The 23,271-nt window shown below is 39.8% G+C and overlaps 2 protein-coding genes, 1 long non-coding RNA gene and 1 other non-coding gene across 6 annotated transcripts; 3 read left to right on the top strand and 1 right to left on the bottom strand.

Moving 5' to 3' along the window:
• Window positions 1–137: 137 nt before the first annotated feature.
• LOC144025365 (uncharacterized) lies at window positions 138–2,831 on the bottom strand. Its single transcript, XR_013284849.1, has 2 exons — window positions 1,391–2,831; window positions 138–824 (listed from the first exon to the last, which is right to left on the bottom strand). It is a non-coding gene; the product is annotated as an uncharacterized LOC144025365 (long non-coding RNA).
• Window positions 2,832–2,967: 136 nt separating this feature from the next.
• Window positions 2,968–3,039, top strand: trnat-cgu (transfer RNA threonine (anticodon CGU)). Its single transcript has one exon. It is a non-coding gene; the product is annotated as a tRNA-Thr (tRNA).
• A 363-nt stretch (window positions 3,040–3,402) lies between these two features.
• Window positions 3,403–11,380, top strand: tsen54 (TSEN54 tRNA splicing endonuclease subunit). Of its 2 annotated transcripts, none has more exons than XM_077531095.1 (12): window positions 3,403–3,707; window positions 4,500–4,658; window positions 4,733–4,796; window positions 4,958–5,041; window positions 5,119–5,217; window positions 7,058–7,110; window positions 7,186–7,287; window positions 7,822–8,263; window positions 8,517–8,658; window positions 9,440–9,500; window positions 9,601–9,714; window positions 11,070–11,372. In XM_077531095.1, the coding sequence occupies exons 1-12, from the start codon at window positions 3,652–3,654 to the stop codon at window positions 11,218–11,220; spliced, it is 1,527 nt and encodes a 508-aa protein (XP_077387221.1). In that variant the 5' UTR covers window positions 3,403–3,651; the 3' UTR covers window positions 11,221–11,372. The 2 variants fall into 2 exon arrangements, with proteins under 2 accessions (XP_077387221.1, XP_077387222.1); XM_077531096.1 differs by having other exon boundaries at window positions 3,689–3,761; window positions 11,070–11,380.
• A 959-nt stretch (window positions 11,381–12,339) lies between these two features.
• LOC144025312 (5-hydroxytryptamine receptor 3A) lies at window positions 12,340–22,473 on the top strand. Of its 2 annotated transcripts, none has more exons than XM_077531165.1 (9): window positions 12,340–12,451; window positions 12,526–12,683; window positions 13,385–13,429; window positions 13,513–13,622; window positions 16,438–16,610; window positions 16,689–16,849; window positions 17,332–17,542; window positions 17,611–17,763; window positions 21,698–22,473. In XM_077531165.1, the coding sequence occupies exons 1-9, from the start codon at window positions 12,412–12,414 to the stop codon at window positions 21,955–21,957; spliced, it is 1,311 nt and encodes a 436-aa protein (XP_077387291.1). In that variant the 5' UTR covers window positions 12,340–12,411; the 3' UTR covers window positions 21,958–22,473. The 2 variants fall into 2 exon arrangements, with proteins under 2 accessions (XP_077387291.1, XP_077387281.1); XM_077531155.1 differs by having other exon boundaries at window positions 12,526–12,686; window positions 21,698–22,472.
• The last annotated feature ends 798 nt before the right edge of the window (window positions 22,474–23,271 follow it).

Below are 23,271 nucleotides of genomic sequence, written 5' to 3'. Positions count from 1 at the left end.
AAATTGTTTTAATAAGTTCAAAAGTTCATAGTATATGGAAGGGGTATTTTAAGGCTTAAACTGTAGAATGGTCTATAAGATTGTAATGCTTTACAATGTAAACAATGTGTACATTACAAAAGAAACGAAATGAAAAATTCATTTCAGATGAGCTTTTATTATTCAAACATATTCCCTTTAAAGTGACCATCCATGTTAGTCGTTTGTCAGAACCACATCATACACCATTGCACTCTACACAGAAATTAGATAGTTAAAACAAACATCTAGGTAAGAAGTTGGAGCTTGGCTAACTTGTTGGTCAAGTGTGTGGCAAGCTACATTTCTAACGCATGATAAAATCATCAAAATAACAGACACTTATTTATTTATTTTTTAATCTAGCCTGGAAGATGGGCAGAGAGATGTCATAGCAGCTAGAAAAAATAATCTGTGCACTTTCTGTCTCGGTATTGGCTTTCTGTAAGTTAGCTCAATGGAGCATTGGGTGGCAAGTAGTCAGTCACAGAAGTGAACATCAGCAACAAGTTAACACACAAAATAACAACTTTGGTCCATTCCGTTGCCTTTTAGTCATCGTGAGCGTGCACAGGTCATCTTCATTCTCATCAGTGCTTCCGCCACAGGATGTACGTCATGAGCAGGATGAGGCCCGCCGACAGGCCAGCGATGACAAACTGGTGTATGGAGAGCACGTTCTCCAGCGTGTGAATCCTCTCCTCCATGGCGCTGGTATGGAAGTAGTCGTAGATCCCTGCCGTGATGCTCCACAGCGCCCACACAGCGTCTAACACCAGTGGCATCGCGGACAGATTTGGCAGCGCCTTTGGAAGAGACATGCTGCTAAATAGGCCAATTTCAACCCCAATGATGGTACAATTATGCTGTAATACAGTGGAGCATTGAGATACAAGTTTAAAAGGGATACTTGAGTGAATCATTTACTAATTTTCGGCAGTAAAAAGTTATTCTTTTGTTTATAACTAATTTGATGACTTGATTATTTGTCATGTACAACTAACAGATTTCAAAACACATTTTGCCACTTGTTGTCGACTGAAAATGACATCACGTGTGCTCAGGGATAATGACCAATCATATCTCAGTCTGCGAATAACCACCCCCAGCTTTGCTGGATTCTGTGTGAAAAGCAAAAGAAGATAAATGCTTGGACCAATGTTAAGGATCAATGCGGTAATTAAAGCAGAAACTGTGTAAAATAGGCCCTGCTAGGTTGCATTAGAAACTAAGGGTTGTTACGATATGAGATGTACTGCATTTAGCGAGAAGTTCATAAGATTATCGCTTTCGCCTTCCAACATGTAGATACGCTAAACCTTTAGCCACCAACAAGCTACCACGACTAAAAACAACAACAAATATTACTCACCGCATCCGCCGACTTAAATCCTGATATTCCCGTGGATGTAACACAGCCTCCCCACCTCCCAACGGGAAGAGCAGGCAGCGTTCAAGACATCACAACTCGTCAAGAGAACAGGGCACTTTTCTCGGGACGGACATCGCCTTCCCGGTGCCGAGTCGCTCCTCCAGAAGTGTTCCGACTTCCGGGTGTGTCATATGACTTGAGTTCTCGTCCTCCAATGGTGACACGCTAGCAAGGGAGCTAGCTTAAGTGCTACGCGATCCAAGCTTTCAGGCCTGTCATTCAGAGGCTACTAAAAAGCTCCATACGATGACACTTCATCCAAGAAATATTCCTTATTGTCTCTTATTTGAGTCCTACTTTGGATAGTTGGTGGAGCGGGGGGAGAACCCACCACCAGAAATGTTTATAGAGTTTTTGGCACTAGACCAATCACTCATCAAGTCAAAATTATGGTGAATTTAATTGAAATAGAAAGGGTGTATGAAAATAAATTCCTTGGAGGAGTTATTGATGATAAATTATGTTGGAAGCCACACAGAAAATGTTAAAAGGAAAATGTCAAAAATCATAGGGATACTCTATAAAACTAAGGAGGTCCTGAACATGAATTCACTATATACATTATATAATACATTATTGTTACCATACTTGACCTATTGTGTGGAAATTTGGGGAAATGCATATAAAACAAATACCGACACTGTTTGTAAATTGCAAAAAAGAGCCATAAGGATTATTAATCGATCAAAATGTACAGAATCAACACATCCACTATTTACTAAATTAAATACGATGAAATTTTATGACTTGGTTGAGTTTAAAATAGCACAAATAATATACAAAGATTACAACAATCTACTCTGCCACAGTACTCAAAAGTTGTTTGAAATTAGACACAGTCCTTATGAGATAAGGGGTACAAGTGTGTACAAAAAACAAACAAAACAAGAACAAATATTAAGCGAAGGTGTGTCTCCGTTATTAAAGGAGTTAATTTGTGTAATAACTTGGGAACTGACCTGAAAAGATGTAATTCACTTGTTGAATTTAAAAAAATGTTTAAACGCAAAGTTCAATATTATTATTTAAATCAGACATGAGTTAGGAAAATTGTAGAAATTATTTATTTACTTTTCTTTGATGTATCAATATGAGTGTAATGAGAATTGTATACATGAATATGTTGATGTATTATTATTGTGTATTTCTATTAATTTTATTTACATACGCTATATGAGTAGGATTATATATGTTCTTTTATTAAAATGTAATCTATTGTATCAAATATGAAATAAGTGATAGGATACGAAGAATTAGGGGTAGGACTGTAGGAAGTTTTCAATTTCTTCCTACTCCCTTGAACATATAAATTGACATTTATTGTATGTTTCTTTTATTTTACTTTTAACTTTCTTTGTTATTTGTTTGTGTTTATATATATATATATGTATTTGTTTGTGTTATATATATATATATATATATATATATATATATATATATATATATATATATATATATATATATAATATATATTCTGACCTAAAAAAAATGTAAAATGATGCAGCTCAGCACTGCCAGGCGCGGTGGCCAAGTGGTAAGGCGTCGGTCTCGTAAACCGAAGATCGCGGGTTCGAACCCCGTCCGTGCCTTGGACGTTGTGGTCTATTAAATGCTTTTTTAGTAGTAAGAGACGTTCTCTCTCGCCGATCTACTATATTAAAAAAAAAAACTTACAAAATGTCCAAAGACCAAAGCCCCTGTGATTTAAATAAGGTTTTTCTCCAGTAAAAATAATAATAATAAAAAAAAGATGCGTGTTCGTGTTATCCTTTTTAATTGATAGGACTCATACTGACGCAACTACTTTGTTGTACTTTATGTACACTCAACACGTCAGGTTTTAATCAAAGGTGGAGTCATACAGCTTGACACAAGTGACAAGTCTGTCAATCTCGATCCCATTTACTGAGCCATCGTCTTGAACCGAGGGACACTAGGACCCACCCTCGGACCAAAACATGGCCTGTGTAGGGAAACCTTTGACAGCGATACTGTCAATATCGTTGACACTTGGCACATTTAAATGAATAAAATTGTGATTTTAAATCCTACAATAAACATCTTTCTCGCTTAGACGCTGTGTCATGTACATATATTTGGACCACGTGATATTGTGAGTCATTCATTCTAACCACGATTCAAAACTAGTGGCACTAGGACCCAGAGCGGAAGGAAGTGTGCGAACGCATGTCCTCACCAAGATGGCCGACCAAAACACGGAAAATGCCGAGCCAAAGTTTTACAGTGAAGTTTTAAGGTTCACTTTCGTTTTCGTTGGTGTATTTAAGGGAATTAAGTATCGATTATAAATGTATCTATCGTTCACAGGTTACTTATATAGATTTATTTGGGTTGTTTGTGTGCGTTTACACGTTTTTCATAGTTGATTTATGTATGTTAGTTATACTGTACATGTCGGATGCATAATGCACAAACAACCACAGTGAACAATGAACATAGTGTGTGTTTATAAGTGGTTAATGATATACGTGTATGTGTGTCGCGCCGCAACACTGTTCCGTAGTCATCGAGCTACGCGTCACTGTCCCTCGTGTAATCTGATTCCACAGAAACGTTACTCGGGTTGCACAATCAAATGTAAATTGGAGGTTATTTGTCGCCCTCCACTGAGTGTTTTGAGAAAAATAAATAACAGGCTGGGTGCTTCTAGTTTATAGCTGCTCATGCCTGTTTAAGATCGAGTCAAAGCGCGTCCCCTCTATCGTGCATTCCTGCTATGCCTTAGGGGCAAACTAGTTTACAAGTCAATGACCGCCTGTTTTGTGACCTCTCTAGTGTCTCGCAACAAAGAAGCGACAAGTGTAACATTTCTGCTAAAAACAGATATATTTTCACAATGTTTTGACAAGAAACAGTGAAACTTTTTACCCGAGTAAAGTGCTTCCAAACCGCACCGTACCACTACAATAGGAGTAACAGTCAGTGCTTACCCTTAAATATAGAAAGTGACTACCTAACCTATATCAGACAGCCCACGTTTAAATACTGTATGTCATTTGTTTTGAATATTTTCATTTTCTCATTTCAGCCCTTCGGAGCTGTTTTCGGCTCGAACCCGAAGCCACAAGATCCCGGTCCGTGGCCAAAAGGATTTCTACCCGGATGACTCTGAGGAGCAGCGTGAGCGTCTGGAACAAAGCCTGAGCGAGCATTGGAGCCTGGTGTCGGAGGAGCGAGTGGAGAGGCTGTAAGCGCACACGCGAACATGATGATGCGTTTATGTGCCACTTGCTTTTGATGGTGTTTACTTTTTTTTTGTAGTGGTAACCTGGTGAACGCTGTGTGGCTCCCCAGTGAGCAAATTGTGGAGCTTCAGTCTCCAGCGGTGAGTTTGAAACTTAATCTCCTCCACCCTTTCTCATTCTGTTAGGTACCATTTATACAGAACAGCTACATGGAAAGAGCTTGAATAAAATACTGGCATTAACAGGCAGTGTGAAAGGGGCTTTCATCTCACTTGCGTGTTCATCTCATGGTGTCTCACAGGGCAAGTTTTGGCAGACGATGGGATTCTCTGCCAGTGGCAAGCAGTACCTCCTCCCCGAAGAGGCGCTCTACCTGATGGAGTGTGTGAGTGGCAGCTAAAAGCACCGTGCACCCCTTGTTGTGCCGCTTTCAACGTGGCTTACTTTGTCATTATGTATCAGGGCAATGTGCAGGTGTTCTACCAGGACCTCCCACTCTCCATCCAGGACGGCTTTGAATGGTTTCTGTCTTCCAATACCGTGAGCCTGCAGCAGTATCAGGTGCAAGCAAAAGTGCTCATAACAACCCTTGTGTCCTCCTCAAATGTTCCAACAAGAATATAAACACACAGACAAACTGCTATGTAATCATCATCCAGCAATTGGTTATATTCTGACTTACTGAAAACTAACTTAAAAAAAAAAAAAAAGAGAAATTTTAACCCTTTAATTCCAGTTTTATTATGTGCCAGTTGAGTTATTTATATTTTTATTATCAAACAAACAAACAAACAAATATAACAAATAGGATGATTGTGCTTTGGTGGCATTAGTCTTGGTTGTGTCAAAGATTAGCAACAAAATTGAGGTCTCTAAATTCATTTGATGTGCCTTGACATGTGCGGTAAGTTTGAGTCCTTTCATGACTATGCTTTTGTAGCACAAAACCTTTATACTGTATTCTAAATCATTATTTCCCATTGAAATGAATGTAAATTTTGTTGCTGCATCCCCCCCAAAATCCAACAAAAACTTATCTATTTGTCTAAAACTTAATAGCACTTATATTTGGCATTACAAAAACACAGTTGCAACGTAACGGAATAATTAAATAAAATTTGAAAAAAATTAACACATTTTTCCACATTTTCTGCCTCAATTCAATGGGCATTATGCTTCTTCTTCTGGTGTTTATGCCACGGCCACTAAGGGACTGTATAAGACAGGGGTGTCAAACGCATATTAGCTCAGGGGGCGCATGGAGTAAAATATATTACCAAGTGGACCGGACTGGTAAAGTCATTGTATATAACTTTAAAAAATTGCCGTCAGTTATACACACATTTTTGCCATTTGCAGGCCGTAAATATATTGCTTCAAAAAATTAACACAAATGTAAATAGAACGGGACAACCCTATGACCGTATGAGTTCTGGGCATGTTATATCTAACTGTTTTCATCTATATAGTTCCCAGAATGCATTGTGTGGCGCAGTTAATTACGTTATAGGACGTTAATCCATGTCATGTGTTTGTGTTGCCAGTAGCTGAATGTGTTTCATATTCAGCACATTTATGTTGGTCTATGTTTTTGTTTTTTATTTTTTTCAACAAACTTTAGGTTGTGTGTAAAATAATGACATCCTGGTCATTTCCATGTACAAGTTGCATTGTCCTCCTGAGGCTTGCTTGTGAAATTACAAATTTATATGTTGTGATGTTGACCGTCTAATTAATTGGTCCGACATTACTCATTTTTTTTCTACTTAAGATCATCTCGTGGGCCGGATTTAACCCCTTTGCGGGCCTGATCCGGCCCGCGTGTTGTACGATTGACACTCATGGTATATACGGTTAAAATGGTTGAATATTTGACCTACTATCCTATTGATTATTCCCTTTATTACTTGACTGATGGCAAACAATCGGTATATCGCTAATTTGACCACAAAGCACAACTTATAAGCACTTGTCGAGCAGATTTTTTTTTTCTGTGATATTTGACATTTTTAGTATTTTCCGTATTTTCCATTGGACACCACATTAAATTGTTTATTAAAAAAAAAAAAATCATGAAACAACAGTGGTAAAAATTGAATATTGTGGAAAACACTAAAAATGTTCATTACAGAAAATAATGTTTATGCATGATTTATTTAAGAGATGTGATTAGTTTGCGTAAATTTTTGTCTAGTGGGCAAAAAAATGTGCTAGCAGAGTATAAAAGACATGAAAGACTCAAATAAACTGGATTTAAAAAAAATTATACTATACTATAATTTCCTGCAAAATGTGATGTAACACCGCTGAAATGATCACCAAATTGATGAAAAGAAATAAAAGTAAAATGTACTAAAATTCCAGAGTGAACACTTCTAATTCCTCCTTTTCCTTCTGTAAGGTGTTTGGGCATCTGAAGAGGCTGGGTTACGTGGTGCACAGGTTCGATGCCAGGTAACAGGGACAAGGTCGCTGGGAGAGTGTGGTGGTCGAGGCCCAGACATCAGCATGCTTTTCTGTCTGTCTTAGCTCAGAACCGTCGTCTTACGCCAGGCAACTCAACTTGCCGCAGTCACGAGGCGGAAGGACGCTCAAGAGGAAGCATAGCGAGAGCCCTGTCGCCACTTGCAGGTGTCACAACTAAGACTTTTTACAGCTTGTCATTTAGGTAGTAACTTATTGGGTGTGAATTAATTGAATAGGCCACCTGTTGGCATTACAACAGCACATATAAGCAGTGAGCTAGTTGGGCCTGAAGTAAACACACTCCTTCTGGTATCAGGTGATATTCAGTCCTGCAGTGAATGTAAGTAGAAACCTTAACTACCATTTACCGTTAAACCCCCCCCCGCCCCAAAACTTTTCTGCTTCTCGTTTAGGCAGCAAGCTACCGGTAGTTAGGTTTCAATTACCGTAAATGTGAACCATGCTGGTTTTGGATGCCAGATAGTCCAACACTCTCGTAAATATCTATAATAACTTCAAATTTAATTTAGCGCTTGTTGTTTGCAATTGTTTTACAACTGACTATCTTAGCACATTTAAACAATCTTTTTTTTTAATCAGGTTAAAAAAAAATCAGCTTTCAATTTGGGCAGAAAACTGGTAGGATCTAAATTATTATTATTATTATCATATTTATTTATTTATTTATTTTTAATCCAGCCATAGCGAAGCACACGAATTTCCCACTGTGAAGAGAAAGGAAGCAGAAGAAGATCCAACACCTCTCGAATCTCAGCCAATGTCCTCACCAGGCATCTTGGGGCCACAAAGCCCCTCGGCAGATTCAAGCGGGGCCCGACCATGGTGGATAACAGACCCTATCGCCGACCACGAGTCCAATGAACATACGGGCCATCCCTCCACGCGCTGGGACGACTCCATCGTGTTTCCTGATGTGGCTTCGGTACGCGGGCACACCAGCTGCTTGACCTCTCCAGACCCGTCTCTGCTGCCCGGTGGTCTGAGCGTGGGTGAGTGTGACGTCAGACCATGGACGAGGAGGATTAACCAGCGGGAGGTGAAGATGTCTGCCAAGGACAGAGAGAGGGAGAGCGAGAGCGAGACTCACAGGAGGAACTGGGATGTCAACAGAGACAAAAAGGTGTGGACTTAAAACCTTATTCTCAACCCCTAATTTAGGCAATGCTTTAAAATCCTTTTAATACACTAACCTGATTTTAAAATCCAAATTTGCTTCTTATGTTTAAAACCTAAGCTTGAAGTCTTCCTAACTTTGAAATCCTAACCCAGTGTCAAAGCCCTATTGCGAAAAACCCATTTTTGTTTGAAACCCTAATTTGAAACCCAATCCTGGCTTGAAACCGTAAGTGAGTGGCATGCGTACTGATGTGAAGGTGCGAGTCCGACAGTGCCGAAACTGGGCCGAGTATCATCAGCTTCTGGCGAGCTGGCGAGGGAGAGACTGCGGGCGACCAGAACACTTATGGAAGAGAGAAGTCACTCCTTTATATGACCACACCCAACCCATCTCCACAGGTAGGCCACCTGATCATGTGACGTACATTCATGTCTAATTTGGTTATCTAAAATATATTTAACAACAATTAAACTACACAAGTTTTTTTTCCAGTTGCCTATTTAGGCAGCAAGCTAGTTGGGTTTCAATTAAACGCACCCTGTTTTGGTTTTGGCTACCAGTTGATACACCTTGGTGTTAATTGCAAAAATGTTCTGATCTACAGCTGCAAATTTAGGCAGGAAGCAGTTTGGTCTAAATTAAATATGCACTCTGCTGTTTTTGGTTGAGTCAGTCCATTAGAGGAAAACTTTATATTAAATTTCCGCACATTTTTGTAAGCAACCTATATAGGCAGCTAGCAAGTCAGTTCTGAATTAATATGTACTTCAGTTTCTGGTGACAATCCAGCAGATGATGCCACCACTGTGTTAAAATGTCAATATTTCCATCTTTATAGCTGCCCATTTAGGCAGAAACCTAAATGTGCCTGAATGAAATGTGATAACTGTTGGCTTTGGGTGCCTGTCAGTCCAGCAGGAAGAGACCTAAACAAACATGATTCATTGTTATTTAACCCCCCTGCAGTTGCCCACTTAGGCAGCAACCAAGTTGCGTCTGAAATACAGTATTCACCCACCTACTAACTTTAGAGTCGGTATAGCAGATGATAATCTACCCAAAAGCACTACTGTGTTTATTTTTGTCTTCTGTTTTCATGACTCCCTGTTTAGGCAGCAAGCTAGTTGGATCTGACATCACTTTTGTTTTTTTTTGTTTTTTTTGTTTTGCTACTTCCAGGTGAACTGCTAGACAAAATCAGTGTAATCAAGTCCACACATTTGCTTGAGGGAGCATCCAGGTATCAGCAGTCCTTTGACTAAATGTCCCATGGATGTTTTCCTGTGAAAACAAAATGGATGTAGTGTGGTAAATGGTCCACCTGCTCCACACTCTTTCAGCTTGAAGGCCTCAGAAGAGTGGAGGATTTGTTTCACTGTTTACCAACCCGACACGGTGGCTAACTTCAAGAAGAGCAACCCGGGGAAACCCTTTGCCCGCATGTGCGTGTGCAGGTGAGTTTACTTTAATATGATGATTGTCTTTATACATGAATGCATCTTTTGTGTCCTGTGTCTGTGAATAGGCTGTCAACACAAAACACAAAAATGTTACACAATTACAAATATAAAAATTAGAAAATTATACAAAATATTTCACTACATTTGTTTGTTTAAATATTAATATTATAAGATTTTGAAAAATAACAAATATAAAAAGAACAATTATCTTCAACAGATATGTACAAACAACATATTAGAACGACTGAAAACTATTAGATTAAAACAAAAATATTTTTTAAATGTAGATGAAAGTATGTATATATATCTTTTTTTAATGTAAAAATATTCTGTGAGAAATACTTAAATATTACAAAGATAGTGGGGAAAAATAGGCCATTCTAATGTTCACTTTATTTTTCACTTCATGTCCATGTCTCAATACTTTAGACCAAAGCCACAATATGGCAAAAAATTTCAAATGATCAAATATAAAAACACTGTCAAACTTAAACAAAACAAACATGTGAAAAGATACCAAAAAAAATATATATACAAAATTTTAAGAAAATAATGTTGTCTACATGGAAAATAGCAAAATATCAGAATACCGTATTTTCACGACTATAAGGCGCACCTAAAAGCCTTCAATTTTTTCAAAAGCTGACCATATAATCCACTGCGCCTTATATATAGATCAATATTGAGCCGCAACAGGTCTTGCTGTCAAGACGATATCGGTGACCCTGCACGATCGGTGACGCGCATGCGAAGAAGATCCCGCCATCTTGGCTCGCTAGCTAATACTAATACTTTACCTCAGAGGAAATAATAAACAGCTGTTTATTCATTTTGGGAGTGGATGGAGTTGTCAGAAAGCTGGTTCGTAATCTATTAATAAAGGTTGCATGACCTATCTGTTTTGTTGACATTCCCTTTAGAGCAGCACCATCTAATGGATGCATAACGTAACCCCAGCCTCTACTGTAGCGCCTTATAATGTGGTGCGTCTTATAGTGCGGAAAATCCGCTACAGTATATTTAAAAAAGTATATAAGACAAAAAAGTATCAGAAAGATCAAAATAAATGGACTGAGCTTATATAGGGCTTTCTAGTACCATATGGTGATGCAATAGTATATTTTTAACAATTAAACGAAATATTAGACAAAGATACCAAAATATATACAGTAGTAAAAAAAAAAATACTAGAGTAATACAAAAGTAAGAAACAATACATTGAGAATACTATTTAAAAACTTGGACACCTTGCATTCTCTTCACTTTTCCGTTCCTGTATGTGCCCACTAGTTTTGTCCATGTACAATTGTACATCACACTTGTATTTGACCGGTACTACTTGGTTCCAGCTTCAGCGGGCCCGTTCCGGACTTGGCAGCCATCAAGCAGCTGAGCTTCCAGAGTGGTGATGTCCAGGTAGTCTTTGCCGTGGTGGATGCCGGTGACATCTCCTTTTACACCTTCAAAGACTTCCAGCTGCCCATTGACGTGTACTCATAACCCCCTTTCCCCACTCCCCTTCAGATTCAATTTACATTACAAAGCAAATGGTACAAAAAATATAATAAAAGGGATGTTTTAAACCAAAATTGTAGACCTCTTGAAATGCCTGCGTCTTTTGAGACATGACTTCTTGAGACTTTTTTTAAATGTCTATTCATGATGGACATATCAACCAAATTTCATGTCGTTAAGTCTACTGGCTTTGGGTGCTGAATTAAAAAAAAAAATGTATTGGTGCTTTGACTCCAAAAATGACCACTTCGAGCCAAAATGGCACCACTGTGTCTTTTGGCTGCAGACATAGGAGCTTCTTGAAATTTTCATGATTGATATATTTCCTATATCCCATTGTGCTAAGAGAATCTGGTTTCGGGTGCAGAAATTTAGAAACATTTTTGGGGATGCATTGATCCAAAAATGGCTACTTAAAAGGAAATTGGTAGCCCTCTTGTGTGTTTTTGGGGCAAGACTTCTTGAGACTTTTTATGTTTGCTCAATATAGAGCCTAGCAAATTTCATGTTGCTAAGTCAAATGCTATTTTTGTGGATTTATTTATTTATTTTAAATCTGTGGCGCTACTTTGACTCATGTAAAATTAATTTACATCCATATGGACTAATATTTTTATCTACAATAGATAAATTATTTAATGACTAAATAATGTAAAAATGGAATATGTTTCATTAACCACTAACGGGAAAGAATAAAGCCACGCTAATTATATCAGTTAAATATTTTACTAATACTGTTCTTTATCCAAAATCAAGAAACCAGAGCCTCACAAACACGACACTTAAATGTTGGGATTAAAAAAATAACTTTTTTTTAAATTTATTTATTTTTTATATTATTGAATCACACTTCATTAAAATTGTGGAAAAAATGTGCTGAAAGATAAAATGAACCCGCTTTGTACTTCAAAATTAATTACAATGAACTGTTTTGTACTTTACAAATGTGAGGGTGCCCTAGAATTGGACTCATTTGGCCAGTGAGTGAACATCTTATTTTACATGTTTGCAAACGTTTTCCGCAGCTGTTGTGCTGTTGACTTAAGTTGTCACGTTGTACAATAGACTGAACGAGCACTGAGATGAGTTGACTGTCTCATTGTTGTGCCATTGACGCAAGCCTCCCACCGCATACTATTTATAAGGCTGCCGTTTTAGCGGTCCAGAAAAACAACCATGTCGACCTGGATAACAATTGTTCTTGTTTGCCTGGCTGGTGAGTTGATGCAATTTGGTTTCCTTTCCAGGTGTCTTGGTATTTTGATTAGTTCTTTAAACTCATGTTTGTAGCCTCGTGCAGCTGTGCGTCCAACTGCACCTACTATAATCTGCTCAGCCATTTGAAGCTGAGCTCCTCCAACTACTACCTGGCCAACTTCAGGCCCGTCAAGCACTGGAAGCAGGTCACCAGCGTGGAGCTGTACCTGCTTCTCTTTGGCATCTTGCAGGTGGTAAGTCAGAAGGAGAATATATATATATATATATATATATATATATATATATATATATATATATATATATATATTTTCAAAGGCGTCCATTTGTACCAAGAAAGAAATGTTTGAAACTAGCTAGCTAGCTATTATCTGCCATATTAATCAAATTTGAAACAAAAGCTTGAAATATATTTTTGGGTGGGTTAACTAATATAACATTTTCACTTGTTGAATAAAATTATTGGAAAAAAAATGGACTGCCCCTTTATATTCTAGTTTTCTGATATGCACCTTTAAATATTGTGTTTTCTATTTTTGTTATACAGTACTAGATTAATATGGATGAATTTTTGTTCAGTATTTTTTGACAAAAAGTACAAAAGTTTGTAGTGGCTTCAAAAACAGATGAACCATGATTGTCATTGCCTGAGCCCTGTACAACTGTGATGTCTTTTCATTTGACAGCAAGTGGCAAAATGGCTTCCCCCTGAGATAGATAAAACCGGGTGGATAATACCATCTTTACTCATTCCACAAATGCAGTGTTAATCAGAATACTGTGTTTAGACTGGTGGGGCTGCATAGAACATATTATAAAGAAAAAAAAGTGGGGCTGACTTCCCCTTTCAAGGCTAGTTTTATCACAGGAAATCTGTCAAGTTATCAAAAAATGTTTTTTATTTTATTATTATTTTTTTTTTGTTAATGTGTAGGATGAGAAACTTCAAACCGTCACAACTCATGTGTGGATCGAAACGGTGAGCACCTGCTCGAGTGAAGCAAAACACATCAATTCATATGTGTACTGGTTATTTTCATCTGTGCTTTTCTGTGTTGACAGCTCTGGAAAAACGATTTCCTCAAATGGAAGCCGTCCGATTTCTGCAACATCACTCAATTCTCCATTCCCAAGTCCATGCTGTGGACGCCTGACATTAACATCCAAGAGGAGTGAGTTGACTTTCATTTTTATTGTTGATGACGTAAGAGCAGGTGGCACTCACGTGGCCTTTTTTGTTCTATACATGTTGAGTTTAGCACACCATGACTATTATGTTAACATTTGGTGCTATTATGAACTATTTCTATTTCAATAGCAGCTTTCTCTGTTTGCATAGAGCACACTATGCACTACACTGGAAATATTTGCATTGCCCTTCAATCATGTGTTTGCACAATTAATGGATGCACAAAACGGCAGCGGCATTGTGCCTAATTTGACCACATGATTACACACACTCACCAGACACCATTTTTGGTACACACTCCAGTGACATCTGACACTAAAGTCTGCAATTAAGCAGATGATGGTGATGTGTAGCTTTGGTTTACAGTCACAGAAGTATTCACATAATAGTTATTAAATTAGAATTTCCGTTATTGCACGTGGGTCAGCGCATATTTTTACATTTAAAAAAAAATGTATTTTCCCAAAATCCAACCCCTGAAGCCAATTTTACTTAGCAACATGAAATTCGGTTGGCGTGTCTGTTAGGTGTGTGCTCAAAAAATCGATACGGCAATTTATCCTTGCGGGCCTAATTACAATACACGTATCGATACACAGGCGTCAGAATCGATATTGCTCGTTAACTTTAAACAGGCAGTTAATGTTTGGCTTTGCAGCTTGCATTGTACCTAAAAAATAAAATTTGACGTTAATTGCCTTCAATTAACTCATTCACTGCCATTGTTTAAACATGGTAAAAATCAATGAAGCAATTATAAATTGTTGATATAATGTACAGCAGAGGTTTCCAAACTTTTTCCTCTGAGGGCCACATACAGAAAAATAGAAAGCTGCAAGGGCCAATTTGATTTCTTATTTTTTAGTTATTTATTAACACATTCATTTGCCAAACCAGCAAAAAATGCATCATTTGACGTCTTTTTCCGTCAATGGCAGTGAATGAGTTAATGCAAAAATAGCTCACCGGTGATTGGACACTGTGTCTTGGCTCAGAAAAATTAAAGCCGAGGAAGAATATCAACATTTATTTACTTATAAACGTGTCTTAATGTACCAATTTTCCTATATTTTGTTTAAAAAATGAAATAGAATGTGTTACATGAAAAAAACGTTTTTATTTCCCCAAATATTTCAAATAAGCACATTTTAGAGCTGTAATATTAATACTTTGATATTTTTGCTCATATCGGCTAATGCCTATTAGTACATTTTCCCGGTGTGTCTGTGAAAACTGCTCCTTGCTCTGCAGTGCGTACACATTTAGACCAGGCATGCTGCTTGGTGGTAAACCAGAAGAGCTACTAACAAAAATATTTTGGTCATCCAGCATAATAAACATATCCTTTAGGTATACATATGACTGTTATTATAAAATGCAAGTAAATTAATGTAAAATATCAGGATACGTATCACCTTTAAGATCATGTATTGGGATACATATGTATCGCGATACGTATCGTATCGTGACCCCTGTATCGTGATACGTATCGTATCGTGGGGTTGGCGGCAATACCCAGCCCTAATGTCTGTAATGTGTAGACCCACATAACTGTCCAAAGAAGCTGTTCCTAAAAATACATTTTGGTTTGAAGCTTGTTGATCCACCAAAAAGTACAACACTGGTATAACTGGTGTTAAAAAAATAAAATAAAATAAAAAATTTAAAAAAAAATCAGTCCCCAAATCAAATTTCACTAAATATGCCTGAAAAAACACAAAAGTCCAGTAAATTTTGGTTTAAAGTGTCCATTTTAGAATCACATCATTTTTTACAAATTCAGAACCCCATAGAATACACTTGTACCTAACATGAAATATGGTAGGCATGTCAATCATGAGGACACCCACAAAAACGTCTCGAAGAAGCAATGATGAAGTCTGTCATTTTTCTTTAAAATATACTTCAAATGGTAGATTCTTCTTTCAAAGGCAACTACTCGTAGATATTTTGGCCGATTGCTACCAAATTTGCAACACGTATAGATGGCAATTCGGATGTTTTTTCTCTCTCCTGTCTTTAAGCCTGGTTCACACATGAAGAGAATCCTTCCCGACCAAGGACGTCAAACGCCCAACAATCTTTTGTCTTATAAGATTATCTTATAAGATTATCTTTATATGTGTTAAGAGTGGATTTGTCCCGATAATTGGTTCCAAAACCAGTCGGGGCCGACAATCTTAAATAATGAACATGTTCAATATTTACCACAAAAATCTTAATGTCAGTGGGGACGCCGAGGTGCGCCTGCGCCACCGACTGTGACGTCTAACGGAATGTAGCCAATCAAGAGGTGCCCAAACTGAAAAAGACGGAAATGGGTGTATACAAAAAGAACAAGCATATCAGAAAGCATGTCTGACCAGAAACACAAAGACCTCTACCATGGAGGACCAGCTAATGGGAGAAGTAGCCCGCAAACCACCATCATTACTTCCAGTTCGTCGCAATTGTTGTCTTCCATGGTGTGTCTCGTCTTTTCCAAGTTGTTTCTGTTTTTTTTTTTTCCCCCTTCCGGTTTTGATTAGATCACGTATAATCACACGAGATGTCTTTCATGGAGGACTGGAATCTTGACCAGTGTTGAGATGATAATCTTTGTTTGTGAGGGAGCTGTAATGAGGTTTTCTGCGCACCTCACACACAATACGACCAAAACTGTTAAATGCCCGTTTTTTTTTTTTATCTTTATGTGTGGCATCTGTCAAAGATAGAAAATATTTAAAGATTTGAAAAATCCTTATATGTGTACCAGGCTTAAGTTATAGAACTAACTGAATGTTGTGGTGTGCCCACAGTGCCTCCGACAGCGGGAGCATCCAGAAGAGTAACTATTTAACAGTGTTCGCCAACGGAATGCTGAAAATGACCGCCCGTCAGCGGCTGACGTCTACCTGTACTCTCAACCTTTACATCTTCCCTTTTGATCAACAGAACTGCAATATCACCTTCAGCGCCATGAACACTCACGGTAAAAATGGATGCCAGGCAAACACAACGACGGAAGTCTGAAAGGACGGTTCCTCACTGGCTGTTGTGATCCCATCAGATCAGGCCATACAACTCGGGACCGTTCGCGGTGACGAATATATCACTAACATCTCGGAGCAGTCCATGGTGACTCATGGGGAGTGGAGCCTGATGCACTTGGAAGTCCTCACAAATGTGACCAGCGGCGAAAAGCCCAAAATAAGTAATCTGATTTACAAGGTGAGGTTTGAGCCTTTCCTCTGTCACGTCAAATCCACTAACACTTGCGTGGTCGCTTGAATTACTTCTGCTACGTGTCCAACCTCGGTGGCCGACCGTCCATGGATTTTCAGCCTTGCCCTTCTGTGGGGACTTAACTGAATTAATCCAAGTCTTAAATACTGCATGCTGCAATTATATAAACCATCAATACTTGACAAATCCTAATATAACATCCCTTCCGTGAGTCTTCACCTTATCGTGGTGGAAGGGTTTGCCTGTTCCGATGATCCTAAGCTATGTTGTCTGGGGTTTTATGCCCCTGGCAGGGTTATCCATGGCTGGTGTGTGAGGCTGAGAAGTTCCAACTAGTCAGACTCACCTCCACACACAGCTTGGGTTCTGGTACCAATCCTCTCGAGAGGGGGTGGACGCTCTTCCACTCGGGAGTTGCTCTTCAGATTGCATTATCTAGTTATAAAGATTGGCAACTTTGCGTGCAGGTGACGATCCAACGCAAGCCAATGCTGTACGTGGTCATCTTCATCATCCCACTCTGCTACCTGCTGGTGCTGGACGTGGCGTCCTACTTCGTGGGCGAGGGCCGCGGCGAGAAGTTGAGCTTCAAGATCACCGTCTTGCTGTCCATCTCCGTCTTGCTGCTTATCCTGAAGGACATGCTGCCCTCCACTGAGGACAATCTGCCTATCATCGGTGAGCGACAAGTCCCGTCCATCCTGTTGCGCGACGTTCTCGCTGACGCCACCTCTCCCGCCTTTCAGCCAACTTCTGTGTGGGCGTGTTTGCCCTGGTGGGCATCAGTGTGCTGGAGGCCATGCTGGTCAGCTTCCTCGTTGACCTGGATGACAAGTGTGGCAAGAAACTGACAAGGGCGTCCAACAAGGAAGTACACCCGGACAAACTGGAGAAGAAAGGTGGGTGGCAGCCACATGGCACCACTATGAATTTGACAAGTTGGATTTTCTACTCACGGGCTCTTCGGTCCCTGTACGACCGTTGCCAGAGTCTGGTCCGCATTGCCAGCAGTAAGTCGGATTTGTTTCCAGTGAGGGTTGGACTCCGCCAAGTTTGCCCTTTGTCACCGATTCTGTTCATAATTTTTATGGACAGAATTTCTAGGCGCAGCCGAGGCGTTGAGAGGTTCCGGTTTGGTGGCCTCAGCATTGCATCTCTGCGTTTTGCAGATGATGTGGTGCTGTTGGCTTCATCAAGCTTGGATCTCCAACTCTCACTGGAGCAGTTCGCAGCCGAGTGTGAAGCGGTTGGGATGAAGATCAGCACCTCCAAATCCGAGACCATGGTTCTCAGTCGGAAAAGGGTGGCGTGTCCTCGTCGGGGATGAGATCCTGCCCCAAGTGGAGGAGTTCAAGTATCTTGGTGTCTTGTTCATGAGTGAGGGCAGGATGGAGCGGGAGATCGACAGGCGGATCGGTGCAGCGTCTGCAGTGATGCGGACTCTGTATCGGTCCGTCGTGGTGAAGAAAGAGCTGAGCCAAAAGGCAAAGCTCTCGATTTACCGGTCGATCTACGTTCCGACCCTCACCTATGGTCACGAGCTGTGGGTCGTGACCGAAAGAACGAGATCCCGGATACAAGCGGCCGAAATGAGTTTCCTCCGCAGGGTGTCCGGGCTCTCCCTTAGAGATAGGGTGAGAAGCTCGGTCATCCGGGAGGGACTCAGAGTCGAGCCGCTGCTCTTCCGCGTTGAGAGGAGCCAGCTGAGGTGGCTTGGGCATCTGGTTCGGATGCCTCCTGGACGCCTCCCTGGGGAGGTGTTCCGGGCATGTCCCACCGGCGGGAGGCCCCGGGGACGACCCAGGACACACTGGAGAGACTATGTCTCTCGGCGGAGCTGGTTGAAGTGGCTGGGGAGAGGGAGGTCTGGGTTTCCCTCCCAAAGCTGCTGCCCCCGCGACCTGACCTCAGATAAGCGGTAGTAAATGGATGGATGAATGGATTTTCTACCATATGGCAATAGTAGGACTTTTAGCAAGTAGGACATTGCAGTCATGTGGCAATATTACAAATCTGAGTTGTGGCCCCAAAGCAATAGTAAGAATCTGATTGACAGCCACATAGCTATCAACTACAAATCTGACAGCTTGTGATTTACATATCACACTACTCTGTTTTGGATCGGCAGTCACGTGGCACTAATCTGACAAGTTGGACATTGTAGCCACATGCAGAGATTAAAAAAGTACTGTACTGCCATTCTCTAGAATAGAATAGAAGAATAGAACTTTGTCTGTTTCAAGATAAACGTTTGCCTGATGGCTGCAGAGTAAACAAATGATGCAGGAGGTGAGAAGCATCCTCAGTGATGAAGGTGGCTTTCCTCATCACCAAGTGTTTATATAGTTCTGAGAGAGGTGTCTGTGGTGTGGGTAATTTTGCTGGCCTGATTAATTATTTGGGAAAGTTTTGTTTTATGTTTGACTGAGAAAATTTAACCAGGACAACATTTTGTAAGTAATGATGGATTCAATGAGTGAGATGTAAACAAAAGTTAAAATGTAATTGCTGACATTAAACGACCGTAGCTTCCTCAACAGGTGGAGTTGTTGCGCCCTCTTGAAGATGGAGTCCACATGTGGCGCAAAAGACAAACAGATGTCTAATATTTAAAATTGTCCACCTGCTGACTTTGGATGGTAAGCGGTTGTACCACAAGGCAGGTATTTTTTTTTACTTTCGATCCACAACACAGCTCCTTTGTTTTTGTAATATACAGCTCCAATGAGCACTGTGCAAAAGTGTGGACCAAAGTGTTAACCTCTTGGTGGTACAATAGCATTGAGTGAGTGTCAGTGATGTGGATCACCAGGCCATGTTGTCTGCATATTTCAAGAGTCATTCCTTCCCTGGCAGCACGGTGGCTGACTGGTTAGCACGTCCGCCAACTGGTTAGCATGTCCGCCTCCCAGTTCTGAGGTCTCAGGCTCGAGTCCAGGCTCCGGCCTTCCTGGGTGGAGTTTGCATGTTCTCCCCGTGCCTGCGTGGGTCTTCTCTGGGTACTCCGGTCTCCTCCCACATTCCAAAGACATGCACGGCAGGTTAATTGAGCACTCCGAATTGTTCCGAGGTGTGCTTGTGAGTGTGAGTGCTTGTTCGTCTCTGTGTGCCCTGCGATTGGCTGGCAACCAGTTCAGGGTGTACCCTGCCTACTGCCCATAGCCAGCTGGGATAGGCTCCAGCATCCCCCGCAACCCTTGTGAGGAGCACGCGGTTCAGAAAATTGATGGGTGGATTCCTTCTCTGTTACAGGTGATGCAATTAGTGTAACAGAGAAGAGAAGTGGGGACAATACGCAGCCCTGAGGAAGACCCGTTTTTAATGGCTAGACCTACAACCATTTAAAAACACATGCTGTGGTCTGTCATGTAAAAATGACTCTACTTGAGTAAAAGTACAATTACTTGTGTAAAAAAACAACTATGGTAAAAGTAGTCACTCAAATAATTACTCAAGTAAAAGTAAAAAAAGTATAGGCTCTGAAATGTACTTGACGAGTAGAAGTAAAAAGTATTTTTACCGGATGTTTCCTCCTACGTCAATTTGAAAGATATTAGCTAATGGTGCGAAAATGGGGATACATCAGATGACTCTCTGACTTGTCCTCCGTCGAGTCGACAGTGCTGAGTATCACTTGCTCGTGTTGCTGGTCCACTCCTCGCCAACATGATTGAACCTTCTTTCATGTTGTTGACCGGCAGTCTGCAGCGTTCTTATCAAGTTCAAATTTCATTGCCCTCATATGTACGGGTTGTTCTAATCTAGCCATTTTCACTTCATGTGATATAGCATGTCGTAGAGTCAATCACAAGCTGGGATGTAGTGTACTGCTTCCTATGATTGGCGGAGCCAGGAGACATTGACGCTGGTCTTCCAGGTCAAGTATTTTAATCGTTTTCATGCATTAAAAAAAACCCCCCAAAAAAAAACCTTGTTTTGAAAATGTATCAAGTAGAAAGTACAGATACTCATGTTAAAATGTAACAGATAAATTAAACAGTATTCTAAAAAAGAAATACTCAGGAAAGTACAAATTACTGATAAAAACTACTCAAGTCAAGTATTATATGTCGTTACTGCCCATCTCTGGCCACATGGAATTATTATTACTCTTAACAAGTAGGACTTTCCAGTTGTATGATGGCACTATTACAAATTTGATTGGCAGCCGCATGGCAATTTGTAATACACGGCCACTGTATTCCCAACATGACCAAGTGGCCACCAGGTTTTGTCGAATAAAAAAAACAAAAACAAAAAAAACAACAACATGAAATCAGCTCTTCAAATGCCTCTAAAATCCTCCATAACAAATTCACAAAAAGTAATTGACGACTGAAGTAAATGACCTATTCTAATGGCCATACTGCTATTCTCACCATTCATTTTAGCCACATGATTATAGTGTGACTCTTAACAAGTAGGACATTCTAACTCCATCGTACTATTGTGAATTTGATTGGCAGCCACATAGCATGGTATGATTCTGATTGGTAAACACATGGGTATGGGACAAATCTTACAAGTTTCTACACGTGGCACTAGTCTGAATCGGCCTGGCAGCTAAATTGTATTGTACGAATCTGACGAATTTGAAGCCACATGGCAATAGATTGACTCTTAACAAGTAGGACTTTTTAGTTGCGTGGCACTTTTATGAATCTGATTGGTACATATCTGACAACTTGTGCATTGCAGCGGCATAGAACTGTGAATCTAAAAACCTGGACTAGCATTAGTATAAATCTTGACTGCTGCATTTGCTTTGTCTTGCGCTCAAACGGCAATGATAACATCAGCTCCTTGGTAATCACCCCCCCTCTGCCCTTCCAGATCCCGTGAAGGAGAAAGCAGAAGGTTTGCCCGTTCAGATCGGGCCTCCATCAGAGCGCGAGCAGCTGAAACTTTTCCTGCAGGAGGTTCGCGCAGCTCAGCAGGAGGCGGAAAGCGTTGCCAACGCTCCTCGGCCCAAACGCTTCCGACGGGTTGCGGATATCATCGACATCATCTTCTTCATTTTTTACTTTTGCACTGTTGGGATTTTCCTGGCGGTGATGTATCACACATGGATTCCGTCAGACTTCTTCACTTAAACTCGGACAAGTTCACAGTAAAACACAAATTCAGGATTATTTTGAAAATGTAGCCGATTTGTTCCATAAATCATAATTGGCAATTTTCCGCTTTTACATTTTAAAGATTTCCTGTAATTACAAGACGCTGATTGTTTGCAAGAATGGCAGGATGACAAGATTATAATAATTAAACTTGTATTATATTGTTCATTCAAGCGTTCCAATGTAATTATTTTTTAAATGGCCAATGTCCATCCATCCATTTCCTATTGTGCTTGTCCTCAACACATACAAACAAACAATGGATTGGTCGCCAGACATTGTTGTTGCTCGACAAATGACGGGCAAGTCATCTGCCAGTGTTGGCAGATAGACAAAAAATGGACTGGTCGCCAGTCAAATGTTGGCGCTTATAGACAATGGACCGGTCACCAGCCAATGTGATAGCACACACAATGGATTGCATGCTGATCGCAGAATACAGACACAAACAATATACTGCTGGTTACCAGCTAGTGGAGCATATATAATGACTGGTCTCCATCGAATTTTGGGGCATATATACATATACACACATATATATATATATATATATATATATATATATATATATATATATATATATATATATATATATATATATATATATATATATATATATATATATATTCAATTCGTATCACGATTCATAGGTCACGATTCGATTCGATACCGATTAATCCCGATATGAATTTATAAGTTGATTGTTGCGAAAATACTCGTCAGTAAACTTGCACACTGTAACATTTGTATGAAAATGTATTATTTATCTGAAACTTCAGTCTTATAACTGTGAGCCACTGTATTTAACAGACAGTTTCATGTTTGAATAGCATTGAAATAAAATATTAAGACTTAATGTTCCATTAATATAAAATTTTTCCATGCTTAAGGTGTGAACTCTAACCATAAGTAAGACATTTTGTTGAATATTTTTCCATCAAAAATGGATGTTTAAATTAAAAATCTATTTGGCCACCTATTAAATCGATTCGTGAATTGCGTGCTGTAATATCGCGATATATTGCCGAATCTATTTTTTTAACACCCCTAATATATATATATATATATATATATATATATATATATATATATAGAGAGAGAGAGAGAGAGAGAGAGAGAGAGAGAGAGAGAGAGAGAGAGACAATGGACTGGTCGCCATTCACATCAGAGCAGATAGACTGTTAGGGGTCAGACACATGTTAAAATATACAATGGACTGATAGCCACTCACCAATGAAGTTCACGACACGATAAAACTGGTGACTGGTGGCCACTCTATGGGGTATATGC

This window comes from Festucalex cinctus, chromosome 1 (genome assembly GCF_051991245.1).
Source record: "Festucalex cinctus isolate MCC-2025b chromosome 1, RoL_Fcin_1.0, whole genome shotgun sequence".
NCBI classification, from domain to species: domain Eukaryota; kingdom Metazoa; phylum Chordata; class Actinopteri; order Syngnathiformes; family Syngnathidae; genus Festucalex; species Festucalex cinctus.
Note: the sequence above shows the minus strand (reverse complement) of the source record. Positions and strands in the feature narration are given on the sequence as shown.